Source organism: Xenopus laevis, chromosome 9_10S (assembly GCF_017654675.1).
Source record: "Xenopus laevis strain J_2021 chromosome 9_10S, Xenopus_laevis_v10.1, whole genome shotgun sequence".
In the NCBI taxonomy this organism is placed as follows: Eukaryota; Metazoa; Chordata; class Amphibia; order Anura; family Pipidae; genus Xenopus; species Xenopus laevis.
This window is the reverse complement of record NC_054388.1, coordinates 63,288,561-63,308,662: the sequence shown is the minus strand read 5'-3', so window position 1 is coordinate 63,308,662 and position 20,102 is coordinate 63,288,561. Positions and strand designations below refer to the sequence as shown.

At 34.6% G+C, this 20,102-nt stretch overlaps 2 protein-coding genes across 6 annotated transcripts in view; one reads left to right on the top strand and one right to left on the bottom strand.

The window, feature by feature from the left end:
- dpp4.S (dipeptidyl-peptidase 4 S homeolog) overlaps positions 1 to 4,041 on the top strand; it is a 34,688-nt gene extending 30,647 nt beyond the window's left edge. Inside the window, 3 exon segments of the mRNA NM_001088050.1 lie at positions 1,790 to 1,862; positions 2,209 to 2,282; positions 2,914 to 4,041. Of these exon segments, the coding sequence (NP_001081519.1) occupies positions 1,790 to 1,862; positions 2,209 to 2,282; positions 2,914 to 3,012 (246 nt within the window). The 3' untranslated portion in view covers positions 3,013 to 4,041.
- A 3,921-nt stretch (positions 4,042 to 7,962) lies between these two features.
- The window catches only part of slc4a10.S (solute carrier family 4, sodium bicarbonate transporter, member 10 S homeolog), a 111,311-nt gene continuing 99,171 nt past the window's right edge, over positions 7,963 to 20,102 (bottom strand). For 4 of the 5 annotated variants that reach the window (XM_018238823.2, XM_041579120.1, XM_041579122.1 and 1 more), the window contains exons 21-25: positions 19,797 to 19,970; positions 19,181 to 19,303; positions 18,681 to 18,748; positions 17,778 to 17,894; positions 7,963 to 13,433 (exon numbers count right to left, since the gene is read on the bottom strand). In XM_018238823.2, the coding sequence (XP_018094312.2) occupies positions 13,367 to 13,433; positions 17,778 to 17,894; positions 18,681 to 18,748; positions 19,181 to 19,303; positions 19,797 to 19,970 (549 nt within the window). In that variant the 3' untranslated portion in view covers positions 7,963 to 13,366. Of the gene's footprint in view, positions 13,434 to 15,814; positions 15,851 to 17,777; positions 17,895 to 18,680; positions 18,749 to 19,180; positions 19,304 to 19,796; positions 19,971 to 20,102 lie in introns of all 5 variants that reach the window. The other variant, XM_041579123.1, reaches the window with a different exon arrangement.

Below are 20,102 nucleotides of genomic sequence, written 5' to 3'. Positions count from 1 at the left end.
ATTGCACAATACTTCCCACTTCCCACTCAGATCGTTCAGTAGTCTTTAGAATATAAATTCAATAAACTTCTTTCCTAGAAAATCTCTCATCAAACACCCTTTGTAATCTGAGATTTAGGTTTATCAGTTATCTGAAAATAAATATAAGATCTCCCTTCATGATATTGCAGAATATGTTTGGCAATAGCTGCTTTACATTCTTTTAGCAAGGGTTGTATGAAATATGAAATAAGAAATAAACAGGGGAATGTAACAAAAGTTGGCAACTGGAAAAATATTTTTCCATGCAAAAATCTATGCATCTGCATCTACAAGTTTTTCCTTTGTGTGAATTTAAAATAATTTTTGGGAACATGGAAACTAAAAGCTATGTAATCATTGAAGACGTTTCACTACTCATCTGAGCAGCTTCTTCAGTTCAATTGACTGGTATAGGAAGTCCTCGGCATATAAAAGCTGTGGAAGAGTTTATATACTGAAGACTTACCACACCAGTCAGTTGAGCTGAAGAAGCTGCTTGGATCAGTAGTAAAAGTTCAGTTGTTTTAGAATTACTTATACTTAGATATACCTTGACCGGGATGAATGAAAATCTTTATAGTCATAAATAGTGATGGGTGAATTTATTCGACAGGTGCGAATTCGCGGCAAATTCCAGCGATTCGTCGCTGGTGAATAAATTAGTGAAACTGCCGCGAAAATTCGCCGGCGTCAAAAAAACGGACGCTGGCGTCAAAAAAACGGACGCCGGCGTAAACAAAATTTAGTGGGAAATTCACTAATTTTTCGGCGAAACACCCCAAATTCGCCCATCACTAGTCATAAAAGCTATTTTGCTGTGAAAAGATTACGCCATCTTCAAGCATGTCTTAATAGTGCTCAGTTAAAATTTGCAATGCAATACCAGTGTAATAAATAATATTACTTTGAGAAATGGGAACATTTACTCTTATTTGTGCAAGTTTTTTTCCTCTTTGCAACTTTTATTACATTTCTGCCAAAGCAATAACACCAAGGGGGTATTTACTAAACTCTGGTCTGGCTTTTTGGGGCAAAACTCAAATTTTTCAAGATATATTAAAGCCCGATGCAGGGAAAAGCCAGAATAAGAAAATATGCCATCTCAAACCTGCCGAGGTTATGTATAACCACAGAAGCTGCATAATAGGATAGGGACCTATCCTATTTTGCAGCTTCTGTGGTCTATGCTGGAATGAGCCAGAAAATTCAACCTTTTTGGGCAAAAATCCCAAAAATTTGGGATTTTCTGATAAAAAGCCAAAACAACTGAGTGTTTCGGGCAAAAACTTATACGCTTCGGGTTTCCGCTTGATTTTATCGAGTTTTTACCCAAACTGATTAAATCAAGCTTTTTAATAAAAAATAAGGTAAAATTGATTCTAGTTTGGTCAGACTTTTTTTATTTAAACAATCTGATAAATTTGGATTTGGATAAATGATCCCCTTAATATAGCATGTTGGATTATGTTACGCAATTAAATATAGTCCTAGCTCATAAACACACAATTGACTTGTGTTGGTTCCAAATTATGACTTGGCACCTTTAAAACTGAGAAAATGTACATGTGCTGAAGGTTAGCATTGGTCTTCCAGAACCCACTGCAGCTTAGACACATCTGCTTTCTACCAAACATGCTTTCATACCTATTTTGAAAAGGCTCTGTAAAGTTCTCAGTAGGTTATGCAAGAAGTTGAATCCATTATTTTTGTATCTCAGTTACTTAAATTAATATGCTTTTCAATGTTCATATGTGATTCTGTTTTGCAGAGTTCAACAGTCATGGCTAGAGCACAGAAGTTTAAGGATGTTGAGTATCTTCTTATACACGGCACAGCAGATGGTGAGCAGCAGCTAATTAGTCTTATAGCACCAGTGACAGATTTCTAGCATCAAAACTGACAAAACAGAAGTTTGATGGCCAAATGTTGCATCACTGGACTAGAATGAAATGTCTTTACTTTAGCATTCATTTGTCTGCAACTGTCTATGATTAGAAAAGCAATTATTCCTGAGATGTAGAGACACCAGGAAAGTGTTTTGATAAGCATAAACCTCTTTTGTATATTGGAGGGAAAAAAATTATAGAATTTGGAATACAAACATTTATTTTTTAAATCACATTGCAGGTTGTTTTAAACCAGAAAAAAGCACTATTTATATATTTATTTATTCTTTGCTGCTTTCAGATAATGTCCACTTCCAACAGGCTGCTCACATTTCAAAGGCTCTTGTTGATGCACAGGTGGACTTTGAAACAATGGTAAGGATTGTTCTGCTACACAGATTTCTATGGTTGTTATGGATTTGACTATTGGTAACAATGCTGGACTTGGGCAATCCATGCACAGAAACATGTAGCGTCTCCTCAGTCTCTTGCCTCCAGTGTTCAATCTCTCTCCACTGGACTTCTAGTTCTAGCTCCTCTATAGGACTAGTGCAAGTGTACACAAGGCTGTGTGCATATTGATGCTATATATTAAAGGTACTATTAAAGGTAATATTAAAGGTTTTTTTTTATATTTCTGCTACTTCAGAGGTAGTTTATTCTCTTTGAAAGCTTTGGTGCACACAGCTATATTAACTGAAGTTCACGGTACCTTGTGCAGACCTAACAGACTGGCAGACCTAACAGAACAGCATTTCCAAAATAAAAGCTGGCAACACTGGCCATTCTGAGTGAAGATGTAGTAATGACAGGTGTGGTCCCAGTGGAGATGTGGGTGGATTGATTGTTTCCTATCCTATATATAATGCTGGATATTGATTGGAACATATACAACATCAAAGAGACTTTTCAGGTTCAACTATACCGATAAAAAAAGTTCCTGTACAATATAGGAAATTGCAAAATGCATTAATTCTTAACATTTCCATCATCTATTTTCCCATAGTGGTACACAGACAAAGATCATGGAATTGGAGGAACAGCAAATAGGCATATCTACACCCACATGAGCCATTTTCTAAAACAATGTTTTAACATCCAGTAGAGGCAAATATTTCTATGTCTGCACAGAAGAGCATCTCGACAATCACAGACTGTTCTTGTTCATTCAACTGTGAGCTTGGGCAAAGAATGACGTTTACTTAACAAGAAAACATAGAACTGCCTATTCAGACTACTGTATTTGGTGCTTGCTATCTTGAAGGAAACTGATGTACCCTCCTCCACTGATACTCCAATCAGGAAATTTTGTTTTCTCATTCTACAGATATTTAAAATTAGGCCTTGAAATAAAATCCTAAAATTTATCTAGGGGAATATAGTAAGCTGCAGTAGGGGTACAACTGATAAATCTCTGTTGTTGGCTTTATAACATAATATATACAGGTATGGGATCCATTATCCGGAAACCCATTATCCAGAAAGTTCCGGATTACGGGACTCTAAACTCTATTATAATTAAATCATTTAAAATGTAAAAAGTAATTTCCTTTTTCTATGTAATAATAAAACAGTATCTTGAACTTGAACCAAACTAAGATTTAATTAATCCCTATTGAAGGCAAAACAAGCCTATAGGGTTTATTTATGTTTAAATGATTTTTAGTAGATTTAAAACACCGAGATCTAAATTACGGAAAGATCCCGTATCCGGAAAGCCTCAGGTCCCGAGCATTATGGATAATGGGTCCCATACCTGTATATGCAAAAATGCAATCATTAAAGAATGTTTAATATTTTTTATGTCTTGCCCCCATTTTGGTTTGTTTATATAATTTACTACTTCCTTCCAAAAACTAAAACCACTTGACTATGTAGTAAAGTAAGCAAATTAGGCATTTCATAATTCAGTAAGACCAGAATGGACAAAGCTAACCACATTGGGTTGCTCTATAGTTATAGACTGTTGGAAAGGGGCATATGCAGCATATGTTACTACATGACCCTCTTGGTGAATTGCTATGAAATGTTTGATAGTTGTTTTTGCAAAGTCCTCTGAATATTGAGTTATAATGTTAAATATAGTTTTGTAGTTTTTTGGGGCCAAAACAACTGCACTATACAATAAAAAGACTTCTCGATAATGTTAATTGTTTACCTACTATTTATGGGGAGGATTTAATCTAAAAAGTCTGTTTTGCCTCATTCTTGATAGCATTACTCTTTTCTCTGGCTGCTATTGCACGTCTATTTTTTCTTCATTGTCAGACAGGCCGAGATTTTTTTTACATTTTTTATAATGGGTGTTAGACTTCCCATCCCTTTACAGCAGAAATAGGTTATGGTATACAAGTGTCTGTAGTTTGGCAAAACATAAATGTCTTTGTCCTAACGCGTTTCGTGCCTGTTGGGGCACTTGCTCACAGCCTATGAGTAAGTGCCCCAATAGGCAAGAAACGTGTTAGGCCATCACATGTATGTCCTAAATAAATTATTAGAATTCTTAACTATCGTTGGTTATTTTTTGAAGAAAAACTCACAACTTTAATTTTTGCTATGTGTTCAACGACCCCGAGGACTGGGGTGAACTGTGAGTACATTTCTTCTTTTTTATTACATAACTTATGCTGTACACTTTACTATATCGGTGCATTTATGGGCAAACAGCACCAAATTTGTGTTTTGACCCAAAACATAAATGGTTCTAAAACAGAACATCATGTGACGTGAGCTATTTGAGGTAATGTCAAATAAACTGCCCCATTATGTATTTAAATGAGGCTAGTCCTACAGAAACCTATATTGTTATTGTGTGTAGGTACTGATTATGGCAAAGATCTTTAAGCTCTACAAGATCATAGCATGATTCCTTATACAGTACATTTTGTACTTTAGGTTGTCCTGCATATAAGTACCATTTCTTATTAAAAATATTACTTATTAATGGGGAATAAAAGCTGAATCCCTGGATCAAGATTTAACAAATGTAGCCCTTATCATATTGTAAGACTGCCCTTCTTTAAATGCAGACTTTAATTTTAATTATTGAAATACTTAAATACTTTTAAAATGTGTGAATTCTACACTTTGATTCACCAACTAACTCTACCCAGAACAGATTCTATCATTTTAAACATAATACAGTCATCAAAGAATTAAATGGGTACTTTGGGGTCTTTATCGTTTCGCTAATATATATAGCTTAAGGAGTTGTCTTATTTTTTTTTCCTATTTTACTCCTCAAAGCAGTATATGTAAATGACTAGGTATAAAGAGGCCACACACTGGCAACCATTCCAAGTACACTGATCAGCCAATTGGATCTTCAGGAGTTCCTCTGAAGAGTGTTACTGCCACCAAGGTGTATCTGCAGACCCAGAAAAAGTTTTTAGATTTCAGTATGGTGTGGCAAAATGGAACCCCACAGTGACAAATGTATATTACACAGTTAGGGGCAGATTTATCAAGGGTCGAATTTCGAAGTGGAAAATACTTCGAAATTCGACCATCGAATAGAATCCTCCGACATTCGAAGTCGGAGGATCTTATTCATCGTACGATTCAAATGATTTTATCGTACGATCGTACGATTTTCCTTCGAATATAAAATACTTAGAAAATTGCTCTGGAAGGTCCCCATAGGCTAACATAGCACTTCGGCAGGTTTGAGTTGGCGAAGTATTGAAGTCAAAGTTTTTTTAAAGAGACAGTACTTCGATTATCGAATGGTCGAATAGTCTAATGATTTATACTTCGAATCGAAGTCGAAGTGAATTCGAAGTCATAGCATCCTATTCGATGGTCGAAGTATCCAAAAAATTACTTCTAAATTCGAACTTTAGTAAATCTGTCCCTTAGTATGCTTGACTTTTACCAGAGTTCCTGGCCAAATCTCAACGTGTATGGTCAACTTAAGGGTGATTCAGACATATCCACTTGTGTGACCAATGTATTTGTATGTGTTATTGCACTTTTGGTGGCTCCTAGTATAGTTATGGTCTTGATAGTGCAGGTTAATTGTGATCTCTAACTGTGTGTTGAGAGCTTTATTCTCTCTTGTTGAGATATAGTACAGAACCACATTATCCAAAATAACTTGCAGTTAACCGAGCATCCAGTGTTTCTTCTTTGATGGTTAATGCTAACCGATTATAGAGTTCGGTGTCCACTAACGCCACGTTAATTTAATGATTTTTCTCCCGAAAGTTGTCAGGTTAGAACATTTTCATTGTTCACAGTGAAATGTATCCATTGTCCAACTGTTTACAGGGCCAAACAGGCAGCTACTCACAGTTTACCTAGCTTCCACTAGACTACATAGTTTGTTAACAAATAGTACATTTAAATGATTGTTTCAAAATAAGCTTGGTCCTACGATAACAAAAATATCTTTTAAAAAAGATGGAATGCAATGATGCAAATGCTGCACCACCACAAGAAATATCTGTTGTGATTTTTTTCCCTTCTTTACCAGTTAATTATCACTTATACTCAAAGTTCCCCACATCTTACTTTAGCCTAGTTTTCTAATTATTGATAATAACCAACTGAAATTTAATGCACACCAGAAAACTGTTATAAAAATAATAAAATCATGTTCTGAGCTTAAAATGCTTCACATTTCTATTAATACATGGCTTTACCTCAAATTGTTTAGATGTCTTGTAAATGAGCGCTGCTTAACAAAGTAATAAACTATTACATTTCAAACAAGGTGTACTTTATTATAAATGTACTAATCAAATAATTTAGAAAATTCTAGGGTGACTAATGGCAATGATTTGAAGGGCCATAAAATATTATCGTAAACCCCAGGTCAGAAAAGTTGTTTGCCCAAATTTAATTATAGATAGATTAATTTTAATTATAGCGAAAATAATTCACCAACAGTATTGCTTAGTTCCAGGTCACTCATGTTGCCGATATCTATCAGGGGAGATTACTGTACAGAGATTATGGCTTGCCTTTATTTGACTGAGATTAAATATTAGAAAAACAGGTAATTAATTACTAGAATGCACAATTATTAGTAACTGTTATGCCTCCAGCGATGATTACAGAAGCAAAGAACAGGGAGATAAGGTAAGACACATTAGATACACAAGATACAGGGAAGGCATATTTGCCACTGCTGATCATGGTTTAGATGTTTTACCTAAGAGTGTTTCTTTAAGAATCCATCTGCTGTTGCTGGACTCCTAGTATGCTTTTGAGGGGAGGTAAACATTCCCTAAAATGTACTCTTTTGCACCACCTGGCGCCATTAATCTGATTACAGAAACCATCACTCATTGTGTTATCTAGCATAATGGCATTATGGTGCAATTTTTGCTTGCTGTACTACATTAAACTTCCAAAGGGCAGTTATATTGCTATGTTAAGTGCCTGCAAAAAGACGATTCTATGAAACCAGGGGACTAATTCACTAAGAACTGGATTTTGGTAGGATTACTAAACACAACTGTAGAAAATTTGTGACTGCATTTTTTAATCAAGTTATAAAAAGAAAAATTCTTCAATTCCAGCAAAATCATGAGCTTGCATTTTTATAAATATGGTCTGAACAGGCACATTTACTTGTTTGTGTGAATTATGGCAAAATATTGAATCAAAAACCTCGTGTTTTTTTTAATTCAATTCACACCACTTATACTTTACCTTATTTTTTTTTAAAAATTAAATCATGGAAAAAAACTAGATCACAGAAAAAATATTACAGAGATGAAATCACAGACTTAAATATTGGTATAATAACAGTAAATACTATATATTATATACAGTAACACCAGAAAATAAGGATATAGTAAATTAAAAATAGGTTTATATAGATTCATACCTTCGGAAGTCAAAGGGAATTTTAGGACTGATGTTTTTTTTTCCCCTAATGTCTAATTCATATGTTTTAATATTTGTATTTAATAGGGTAAATAGTTTTATATTCTTTTTTACACCGCAAAGATCTAAAACCTTTCCCAACCACTTCCCCAAATCAGATCCGTGCTAGATCAGTTTTTTCCATTTGCCACGAGACTGGTTTCTAATAACACAAAGCAAAAAGGTACTAAATATTTATTTTTTTCATGTAATGGAAGGTGAAATCACAACTTATGCACAACCACACGATACATAAACATCTGTAATAAATAACATCAAAACAGTTTTTTTCCTTTATTACTGTAAATAGGAAATTAAAGGGAAGCCGAACATCACACAGGTTGCATTCTGCACTCTTTTTTTCTGCAGTTGAATTGGCTAGAATAAACAAGAATTTCACAAACATTTACTGACGTTTACATAAACATAAGAAAACTGAATTCAAATACTCAATGGAATAACTTGGTTTCCCGCCACAATGTCTGCCGGTATCCGTCCCTGGTATGTAGAGCAGATGACCATAAAATTAGTTTGGGATGTTGAAAATTCTTAAAAGCTACAGTTGTGCAAATCAGAGCCGATTCTACCTCAAGCCAGATTTTACATTATCGGTGATCATCTTGCGATCTAGAACTCCTATGGTGTAGATCAAGCATACAGTATGTGAAATTTTAACTGTAAAACATTTCAAGGCGAAACAGGACAGTATTTCTTGAACCACTTAATCTGCAGCCCATTCAGCATTTCCTCTTGCTGTTCATTTGTATGGGCAGCAGTTTCACTGCAAAAATTTAGGGGCACAATATATGATATAGGGGCATATTTGTTAAAATTTAAATTTTTGGGAAAAATTTTTGTATTAAATTTTCAAATAGGTTAATTTTGAGAAATAAATGCAATAAAAAACGTCTATGCTTCTATGAAATCTCAACGAGTTTTTAGGCTGCAAGATATTCACTTTTATTTTTTTTTAATGATTTTCAGGTCGCCCTATAGTTATTGGCCTTTCCATTTGATAGATAAGAGAAAAGAAATACAATTTAAAAATGTTTAAAATGTATTACTTTAAATTAATGGTGGGTGTGACGGTGGTACCAGATGGCGGAAGGACACAGGTTCCCCTATGAGCACATGATAAAAATGTTTGTGTAGCTAAATGTTTGGCAGTTGTTGGAAATTACACAGAATATGGCAAAGCCTTTAAAGAGCCAATGTACCCATTTTTTATAATTTGAATTTATTTAATTAAAATGATATTCTGAAATATCCAATATACATTGGAATGTATTTTTCTTTTTTTTTCATTTCCTCTCAGCATGAATATGTTTCTAAACTGCCATTGTCTCTTAGGCTCCCATGGTCCTCTTGTGTCGTAATCCAGTTGTGTTGTAATCCAATTGCAAAAATTGAAGATATGAGTGTGATTTAGCAGTCTCAGCAGTATTATATTATATAATTGTGAGTGGAATCATTCACATAGGGTCATTACATTCTTGATTGCAGGGGCAACTCCATGGGTTTTTACATAGTCTATAGAGAGAGAGAGAGTCACCATACAATTGTGCCAGTGCAGGAATTTACTAGGGCTAAGCACAGTTCTGTAGGAATATTTAAGTGGATAAAAGCCTGTTAGACATACTCTGCAAAACTCACTGCATCTCAAAAAGCTGATGGGGAAAAAATGGTTCATATTTCATAAAAACATTAAGAACTGCAAGTCACACATTTACATTTCCTTATGGTTAATAACATGAAATAATACAATGCACTGCACATATATAAAACATCAGTAAGTGACAGATGTAACATGAGTTAAAACAATCATTTGAGACGTTTACAACATTCTGCTCTCCCAACTCTACTGGGTTCATAGCAAGGAATATTTATTATCCATTGATTATCCATGGAGAGATTAGTTTGAAATGATATCAGAAATTTTAAGTTCTTCAACTGCCTTTTTTTCTTATGTAGAATCTTTGTACAATCTTTTTTTTTTTTTTTCAATAAGGTTTGCTAGGTTTCAGGTGGTAAACTTTTTATTAAAAAAAAAACCATGATTGTGTGGGAAAAATCCAACAAAGAGTATAAAAAAGACAATTGTTAGAAAAAAAAGTTAGAAATACAACCAAATTAAATAATGTTGGCTGATGTTGTTTTATCAATAACCAAGCATCAATGGATAATGAATCTGCCCCCAAAACAATGGGATAAGGAAGCCTACACATGGGGTTAGTTCATAGTTGTAACAAATACACTGTACTGATAAACATTTTGGTGACAAACATAGATGTGTAGTAGGGTTCCTTGTGCTGAAATCAATAGAAGTCAACAGGAATGGTTTTTAGAGTTACCACTAGGGTTACCACCTGTCTGGATTTCATCCGGACAGCTCGGTTTTTGGAAGGGTCCAAATTAGGAAATCCAGACAGGACATTGAAGTGAATGACATGCGATCAGCCAATCACTAGCTCACCCCCGATGTCACTGACTCACCCCAATGTCACTGGCCCGCCCTTGCCCATTTTCCACAAAAAAAAGTGGCCTAGTTAACACCTACAGAAGTGTATAGTGTTTCTCGTGTACATCACAAAGAAAACCAGCCTGTTGGCAACCCTAGTAGGGAGCTCTACTGCTGAATTCAGTTTAATTTGCAATACTTAATTCCATACTCAGCACAGAAAATACTCATAACTGACTTTCTATCAGAGAGCAAAAATAAAATACTTATTTAGAAAAAAATAATTTTATATATCTAGATTGTACAAAAGTATTGTATTGTTTTGTATTTTGCTGGAGTTGTCTAAATATACTTACACATTTCTAGGTATATAAATATGTACACAGTCTTAAAACAAAGCCCAGAATGAGACAAATTATTTATGCTGGTATTGATTGCAATGCATTGTCTCCACAATAGCTATTGTTGCCAAAATAGTGGGTAAAACACTAACCTTTAAAAGTATTGTGTTATTTTTGCTTTTTTATTTAATCTTATAACAAGTTTTTAATGTATTAAAAAATGACTTATAGCACAAAGTAACTGAAAGGGACTGCATTTCCAAATATTGTGTATTCTACTATAGAAGCAGAATGAACTGGGTGTCTTATGTATCCCTGTGTCTTCACCTCAACAAAGCAGCCAATTAATTTTTAAGGTGTCACAACTTGATAATACAAAATGAGCTAATTTACTGGCCAACGTCAATGAAAATAGTTACTTCTCAAAAACAAGTGGCTGGCATAATGGTTATGTGGTCTTTCATGCAAAACAAATTGTGGAGAATATAATTTTAAAGACTTAACAAACTCTTATGATCAACATGTAAGATACAACTTTGGCTAAGTGCTCGTAATTTATTTTTACTGCATATTATTCATTTTGAATAGACATTAATGAGAGAATTTAATAAAAGTATTATGTGGAATAAGAATTCAGTAGTTAAAGAAAAAATTGCATAATGTAATATAGTATTGTATGCCAATTTTAAATAAATTTACATTTTACATTTTTTTATTAAATAACGTTACACAATTTTTTATTAAAACACTGTTTTCAAAATGCATATTTAATAAATGTGCAAAGAAGACTTTTGTTTACTTTTCCTGTTTTTAACTTTTATTGATTTCTCCCATAAAGATTTTTGGATTAATTTATGGTTCTTCCAACCAGAAGTGCTTTCTATACACCAACTGTCTAACTACAAAGTATATCACATACAGTCACTAGAAGGACTAGAGGAATAAATTAAGTCAGGGCAACAAGCAAAGAAGTTCTGACCTGCAGCACAGGCGGTGACATGCACCATGCATTTTGCACCTGCACCACCATCAATAACTGTTCTGAATAAATATCAACCAGATCTGAGATTTAGAGGCAGATTTATCAAAATTCAGTATTTTAAAGTTTTTTACATATATGTAAAACCCAAAAATCTCAATTGCGCCTTATTTATGAAAAAACTAAATAGAAAACATGTTTGCTTAAAAACTCAAACATAATGAAATTATATTGTACCCATCAATGAGCCTACCTAATTTTGAATTTCAAATCTTGAAAACTTGCATTTAAAAATAGCTTGAATCTTACCAACACAATTGCCATTGACATGAGCTCCCCAGCTGGTGGACTTTTGTATTTGAGCTTTTTCTACTTAATAAATATTGAAATTTAAAATCTTGAGATATTTGAATTGTAATTTTCAAGTTTTGCCACAAAAATATTTTGATTGATGTAAAAATTTAAATTTTGATAAATCTGCCCATTAATATAAACCTCTTCTGTTTAACAAGGCGTACATGACAGAGACACATATAGGTAATTGTTTATAAAAATGGTGCAAAGCACTTTAGTGAACAAGTTGTCATCTTAGGACGGAGAAGAGAAATAGGGATAAACACAGGTAACATTTTCATTCAATGTGCAATATTTTGAAATCATTGCACTTGCACAAAAAAATGATCATATACACTTGCTTTCTTAAGCATTGGAAAAATATAATTTCTTTGACTAATATTGGGCTAGCTCCATTAGTTGCCTGTTTCATAGGAAACGAGAACCATTAACAATAAAAGAACTGTTTATCAAAATAATACATTGATGGGCATTGCTGGTTTTAGATCATTTTGGATAATGGGATTCCAGATAAAAAATCCCATACATGTATTTTATTAAGGATATTATTTACATCCGTTCCTTTTGGTCCATTAAAAACCACAGGTACGTTTCTTCAATATATTTTTAATAAATTCTAAGCTAGAATATCTGGTAAGCTCTAAACTAAATCTAGCATCTGGTACATATACAGCTATATACATTAATTGGCAAAGTATAAAAGAAAACCATAAAATTGGCAAGATTTACTAAAAGATGAATATTTAGCCTGGCATATTCTGTCCCTAATATAAGACCATTATCATATGGTTTTGTTGTTGATGCCCAAGGATCCAGAAGTTTAATTTAACCCAGGTACCTAGCAGATACATTTCAAAACAAATATTTACCATTATCTGGAAATGCCCACCAAATAATCACAAAGGGGTCATATTACCACTTTAAAATTAGCCTTAATCAGAATTGTTTTCCTTGATTTTACAACTCAGTTGTTGTGATAAAAGTTTGAGATTTTAGCCACTAGAAAACAATAAAATTTGACTGCCCAACATTTTCTTATGAAAAACCCAGTGGGAGAAAGGGTGTATTTGGAACATTATTCAAACTCCAGAAAATCAGGAAAAGGTTAATAACTGCTGGTAAAATGTCAAGAAATGCCAATTCAACCTCTGATAAATCTTTAAGTGTGATATGACCAATAGCAGTGCAAGTAAGCAAACAAAACCTTTGTGAAACTTTGTAGCTATGTAATTAATAGAGCATTCTGCAAAAAAATAAATAAAATCACTTTTGTCTAACACCCCTACCACCGCATAAAAAAGACTTTATTGCCGACTCCTCCTGACAGTGAATGGGGTACTGCTTCTGTTTAAAAAATAGAACTGCTAAAGGATGGGACAATTTCCAGTTGAGTGATTCAATACAACACGGTTATTCTTTTTCCTCTTCTTGCAAAAATAGACCGAAGAGCAAGTCAGAGACAAGTCTCCCTGTCGAATCCTTTCCCTGAGGCAGCTTTTTTCTTTTTCTTGCTTTCAGAGCTAGACAATAAAGCACAAAATAAACCCAAAATAAAACATAGTTAATAGGAAATAACTTTGAGGAACAAGTTTCACCCGCATGTCCCATGCCATGCAGCACAACATGGTTTGCAAGCAATAGTGATGAGCAGTAATTGAGTGAGGCAAAAATATCACTCAGAAGACAAATGTTGTAGTAGACCAAAACGTCTCCCATAGACTCTAATGTATTTTGCTACCAAAAAGTCGATTCGACAAAAATGTTGAATTTTCTCGTAGTTGCACAAATCTTTCGTTGAAGCAAAACGGGACAGATTCACTCATCACTAGCAAGCAATCAAAAATGACATTAAAAAAAACTTCAGAAAGCATTCAAACAAAGAAGGTCAGTTGCCTACACAAGCTTCATGCAAGCACTGGTAATAAATATATACTGAATGTTTAGTGTTACATCTACTATTGCTAAAAATTCTGTGAAATCTCATAATCACTTAGAAGGAAGGTGCATTGTTTCATAATTTGATTGTAAGACAAGGTTTTGTCAATTCAGCAGATGTGGTTATGTGGCTGCTCTATTGTAGGGCCCATCAAAACAGCCGTCAAAATGTAACTTAATGGACAATTTTATTAAACATATATTGTTTTTTTTCCTACAGTTACAGCTTAGGAATCTTTTTAATGGCATCTAAAAGGGGTGGTTCACCTTTAAGTTTGTTAGTATGTTATAGAATGGCCGATTCGAAGCAACTTTTCAATTAATCTTCATTATTTATTTATTATAGTTTTTGAACTATTTCCCTTCTTCTGATTCTTTCCAGCTTTCAAATGGGGGTCACTGAACCCATCTTAAAGGGATACTGTCATGGGAAAAAACATTTTTTTCAAAATGAATCAGTTAATAGTGCTGCTCCAGCAGAATTCTGCACTGAAATCCATTTCTTAAAAGAGCAAACAGATTTTTTTATATTCAATTTTGAAATCTGACATGGGGCTAGACATTTTGTCAATTTCCCAGCTGCCCCTGGTCAAACAGAATTGCAAATTATTTTCGCAAATATTTATGTGCACACCCTGCGTTTGAGTTACACCAGGACTTTGGTGGCAGAGCAAATATTAGCAAAACAGATTACCAAACTATGAATTTAAACTACTGTCAACGGTATTTTCGCACATAACAAACTCGCAGAGTAGCCTCACTCATGCAAACACCTCGCCCATTTGAGAAAATATTTTAGCGTTCAGGAAAGAATATGGGCAATACAACCATTTGCGAATAAATATGCGATTTGCAAACTTTATAAATTACCCCCCGTGTTTATGGACTTACTGCTTCATGTTATTGAGTTGTCCATTTTAGAATGTATGCAATTGTTCCAACAAAGAAACACCAAAAAGGTTGCATATGATTAACACATTGTCAGGGCTAGTAACACATTAGGGGGTCTTAAGTTACCCCGTGTAGCAATGTACCATTCATTTTTTCAGACGGTAGAGCAAAGGCTTTGGGAGATCAGCAGATGCATGGGCGCCCGCCAGCCCAGACCCGTTCCACTAATCTGCTGAGCCCCAAAAAAAAGGTTAAACAGTGTGTGCTGTCATTTTTTGTTTAATATGAGAAAAATATAATTGAACCCAGTAAATATTCACTGATCAGGTTTACTAAGCAATACATTAAGCACCTATTTGTTACCAACCCTACAAAGTTATTTCTTAGCAACTGGGAAATGTTTATGAGAATACACAGTGCCAGGCCAACAATACAATTGTTACAATGCATGCGACAATAATACACATACATGCTTGCACAGTAAGACGTAGTCAAGTCAAGTTAAGGCATAGTTAAGTGACATCATGCAGTATTTTGGGATAACAAAAACAACTAAGATCTGATTTTCTGTGCTTAACCTAAACCAAAAGTGAAGTATTATTTTACAGAGCACCTTTGTAACTGAAACTGCATTATATGCAGTGCAAAAAGCAGCAAAATAAGGGCATAGCCTCTTTATGCCTGCATTCCCAAGCCATAACACTTTGATGAATTTCAAGTCTTTTTACTGATGGTGCTTTATAAAATGTTGCACACCAAAGGCCTTATTTACGTGCACTTTGTGATCAAAGCTTATTGTTAATTGCTAAAACAGGTGCAGTTTAGCATTTATGTTTGTAATTCTGCCCCATAAAGTAACATTTCTAATGTCTAAAACATCATTCAGGCTTCTTTTTAATTTTTGCTTCCCAAAATATATGGTATATATAGAATTGAGTCCAAGTGCCAACTGAAATGGCTGCAACCCAAAGTTCAGATGTATGTTCCAGACCTTTCAGTCAACAGAGGGTTTGATTAGTTGAGCAGGCTAACAATAAAATGCAATTAATGGTGACTTCCATGGCTACGATCTTACCTTTAGGAATCAGCTTCAACGGATTGGGAAGGGGAGCTTATGACAGAAATGTAATATGAAACAATTAAGTACAATGTGGCCCATATTTAGTGGTGTCTATAACATATTTACATAAGATCATATCATGCTACTGCTGTTACTTCCAGTGCATAAAATAAGGACAAAGGTAAATGTCGTTATGTTGTGTAAATTATATTTTTCAAATGTTACAGTTCGGATGCAAAGATGTAAAATGTTATTGGAACTAATACCGCATATTAGAAGAAATTATGGTCAATACTACTATATAAAACATATAAGGATGCAATGTCATGTCATTTATATTCTGTGATGTGTTTTTTGGAGGACAAGGATTTATTTCCCCATCTACCCAATGTTAACTTTAATTTTGTACATTCAGTCTGATATATGAACATGACCAGGAGAAAAGAGAACTATATTTTAGCATTTACAACTAATGTTTGTGCAATCAATAAAAATTGATTGTAATAGGGTTCAGATAATAAACCAATTTTAATAAGGACCGCTACTATTATATGACTAGCCAGTCATATAGCTATTTCTATTTTCTATATCTGTGGGGTAATGGGTTATCCTCAGAGGAAACATCAGTTCTTGATCTTAAATTTTGCAAACATAGTTTCCTTCCTTGTATTCCTGTTTTGCAAAGTAATGAGAACAGATGGGCTTATTTAAGTGCAATGCTGGGTGCAAAAAATTGGTGTATTTTTGGCTTACCCTGAATGGATGCAGGTCTCTGTGCTTCTTTTTTGGAGACACAAAGACCAAGGGGTGTGAGTTTGTGCTCCAGCAGGGATGCAAGTAAACAACCCTTTGGATAACTTCACTTAAAATGTGCTTTCCTTGTAAAAACATTGTTTCATTTGTATTGTTTCTAGCTTGCATATTAACTGGTGCAATGGGTATGCCCATACACAGCTATGCATTTTATTTCTTAGCAACATAGGAATAGACATAATATTTGAGTTGCGGCCAACTAATAATAACACAAATAACATTGTAGTTGCTATTTACACATCAACTAAAAACATATTTTTTTTTATTGTGATGTTGACTTACATATAAGAGATTGCAAACTGAATGGGCTAAATGTATCTATCGTATTTGTATGTATAGATGGGCATGCAACATGGAGAAGCCTAAATGCATCACTGTTGGTTATACAACAATATTATATACTGTTTAATGTGCTGGTCTAATAACTCATAGCTAGGGTTGCTCTTGCCATGAAGCAACATTAGAGCCCTGCCTCAGGCAGCAGCAAATGGTCAGTTGCAAGGGGCGGGTAACTTTAAGAGACGGATTTTCATGTTTTAACCTGTAAATTCAGCTCTGCTAGGGCAGAGAGCGATATTGTGCGCATTGCATTTAGCAATATGGCACCCCTTTGACCTGCTCCGACCCTGATGTTTTAAGCATGGACCTGCTCCGACCCTGATGTTTTAAGCATGAAGCAGGAGAGGGGGCAGCATTGGGGCAGCAGCAGCCCCAGGATCACTCCTGTTTCTAACACTAGTAAATAGTACATGCTTATTGATTGTGATATGCTCATAGGTCTATAGCAAACATCCCACCTTTTTTTAATTTAAAACAAAAGATTTTCAATCTTCACCTAAAATCAGCTCTAATATGCTGCAGAAGAGTCTACATTAGCTTAACTTAAAGGACAATGGAAGCAGCCATTGTCAAAGTTTGGACATTCTGAGAACTAAACTGTGATGCCTCAAGACGACTGTTGGAGACCTTTGTTTGGATTCTAGAACAAACGTAGAGTTCATCTTAGATGACATCAGACATATTTAAAATAAATACAGTTTGTACCATGGTCGGCAAACCAGGTTTTTTGTAACCTTCTCTAGAACTCCCACAGTTTCAGTGAAAACAAACTTCTACAACTTACGTAACATTTCATTTGATACAATTATAAAAAGTAGATTAACACCTTTTAGTGGGTACACTGGATTCCTTATTCTTTGAATTGTCTGAAGTTATGAGCAGAGTCTTCCACACAGACGTTTTTGCCATTTCATCTGAAATGTTTATTACTGATGGGTCCTCCCTAGGCAGAGTACACAATAAAGATTAAAATGAAAGAGGATTCTATAAAAGATGTTTGAGTTTGCCAGGTTTGGAATTTATTAAGACTGGCTTTTCAGTTCAAGTTGGGAAATAGACAATACCCAAACACTTAACTGACAAAATTGCACCACCCTGAGCTATAATTCCCTCCTGAGCAACTGTACAGTATATTTCCTATATACAAACATAGTTGTTCATATAATCATGTCAACATTTAACAACCAGTCAGTAGTTTGTAGAGATATATGATGGGTTACACTTACTGCTATGTAGTGAACTCTCAAACATGAAGCACTTCAGATTGATTTATTTAAATGTGGGTAACAAAATACGATTTTATTTATGTGTTGGCCTTATCCAGGAGAACTTTGGTCTCTACTGCTCAATACTTGCATATATTCTAGTGGTTTGTGCTCTGTTGTTAAAGTAATGATCAGCATAATTTTGTGGATACTGCACATTTCCAAATAGCATAGCTGCACAAGGGGAGTTGGTAGGCTGAGGTCTGGTGCCTAAGGTCGCTCCAGACCTCAATTTAACCCTTCTTTAAGGCAGGTCTTAACTCCAGAGTCTCCTTATATCCTTAGGCCTGTCCTACGGCTCGTTTATGCAAGTGAACACAGTTCATCACAACAGACTGAGCTAGTATACTGCCACTAAGTGCAAGTTTTACAGGCACAAATACCATGGAAAACAGCATTAAAGAGAGCAAATAGCCTGCAACAAAGCCTTTGTACTTGCATTCATAAATAAATCAGTACACTACCTGAAATTCTCTTCAAGTGGTAGTTGCACTGTTACTTCATCTTCCAGTGCCAATATGCTTTGTTCTTCCTATTAAAAACAGAGTTTTTGCATCATGATTTCTATAATATTTCAGTATTTCTAAACCTAAACTAGTATTCATCTTGATAATGCATGTGCGGCTTCTTATATTGAACTACTTTGGATTCTCTTAAATACAGCAATTTATACTGGAGGTCCTTGGGGGGTCCTTGGTTCATATCCTATCAAGACTTCAACAGTAAGATCATTTTGTATATAATCCTCCAAAAAGTAGAACAGAATTAAAGAGGATCTGTTATTTCTCTTCTGAAATCTCCAAGACTGCTGTCTACAATCCATTATGTTATAGCCTGGAATGCTACAGTATGGCATATCAAGAAATGACATTTTTCTCCAGTAGATGGCAATGTATGACGATAATCCTATGCATATTTATTTAAACGAATGGGCAGATATACTCAAAAGTGTCATTTTTATTACCTCTTTTTGAGCATCCTCCAGTTTCTTTTTCTTACTTTCTGGCATTAAATCATCAAGCCAACTTAGTTCCCGTTTAGTGAAAAAAAAGTCCATTAGCTTCCTTACAAATACCAGAGCTAAGACCTGGGTAAAAAAGAGCGAATTAAAACAATTAGAATCTTAGCATACAAGCAAATTCTCAATGAATATGGTCACATTGGTCATTAAAACTTGTGTATGTATTGTATCATTAGAAATAATTAAATTTGTTTTGAAATCTAATGATACACAAAGTCACCATTACCTGTATAAAACAATAGCAATTAGCCTTATGCTTAATACATTTAAAGAACATTTTGGTGCACCCACCCTATTCTGCACCCATCCAGCATAATACCCAACTTGTATATAATACAAAACACTTTCTGCCTTAAACCCACTATGCTTTTGTTTCCCCTATAGATATAATAAAGTAGGGTGCCCATGTTGTCTATTTACCACTAGGAGCTTAATGGTACAAGAAGTTCTACCTTCTCCTTTGGCTAATAATACCAAGTGCTTTGGTAACTTAAATTTAAAGGACTCGTTGCTTTTTTCATCTGACATAAGTATGTAAAAGGCAGTTGAATTATCTTACCATCATTGGAAACACAATGGCAGCCCTAGAAGCTTTAATCACCCACAGAAGTATAAGACAGCTGAGCTGAATGACGGTAAAGAGATGAACTTTGCGGAGAGGAACGTGCCTCAGGTAGATGAAATCTGGCTGGTGCTTTGCCGGCATCCAGAAGAGCAGTGTCCGATCAAAGAACTAAGTGAAAAACATAGGTTATAGTGTAATTAAAATATTGTTTCAAGGTGCAATATTTATCCACAGTAATGTTGCAAACATTTTAATGACTCCCATCTCCTGTTCAGCAGCTAGGTGGTGCACCTTTCCTCC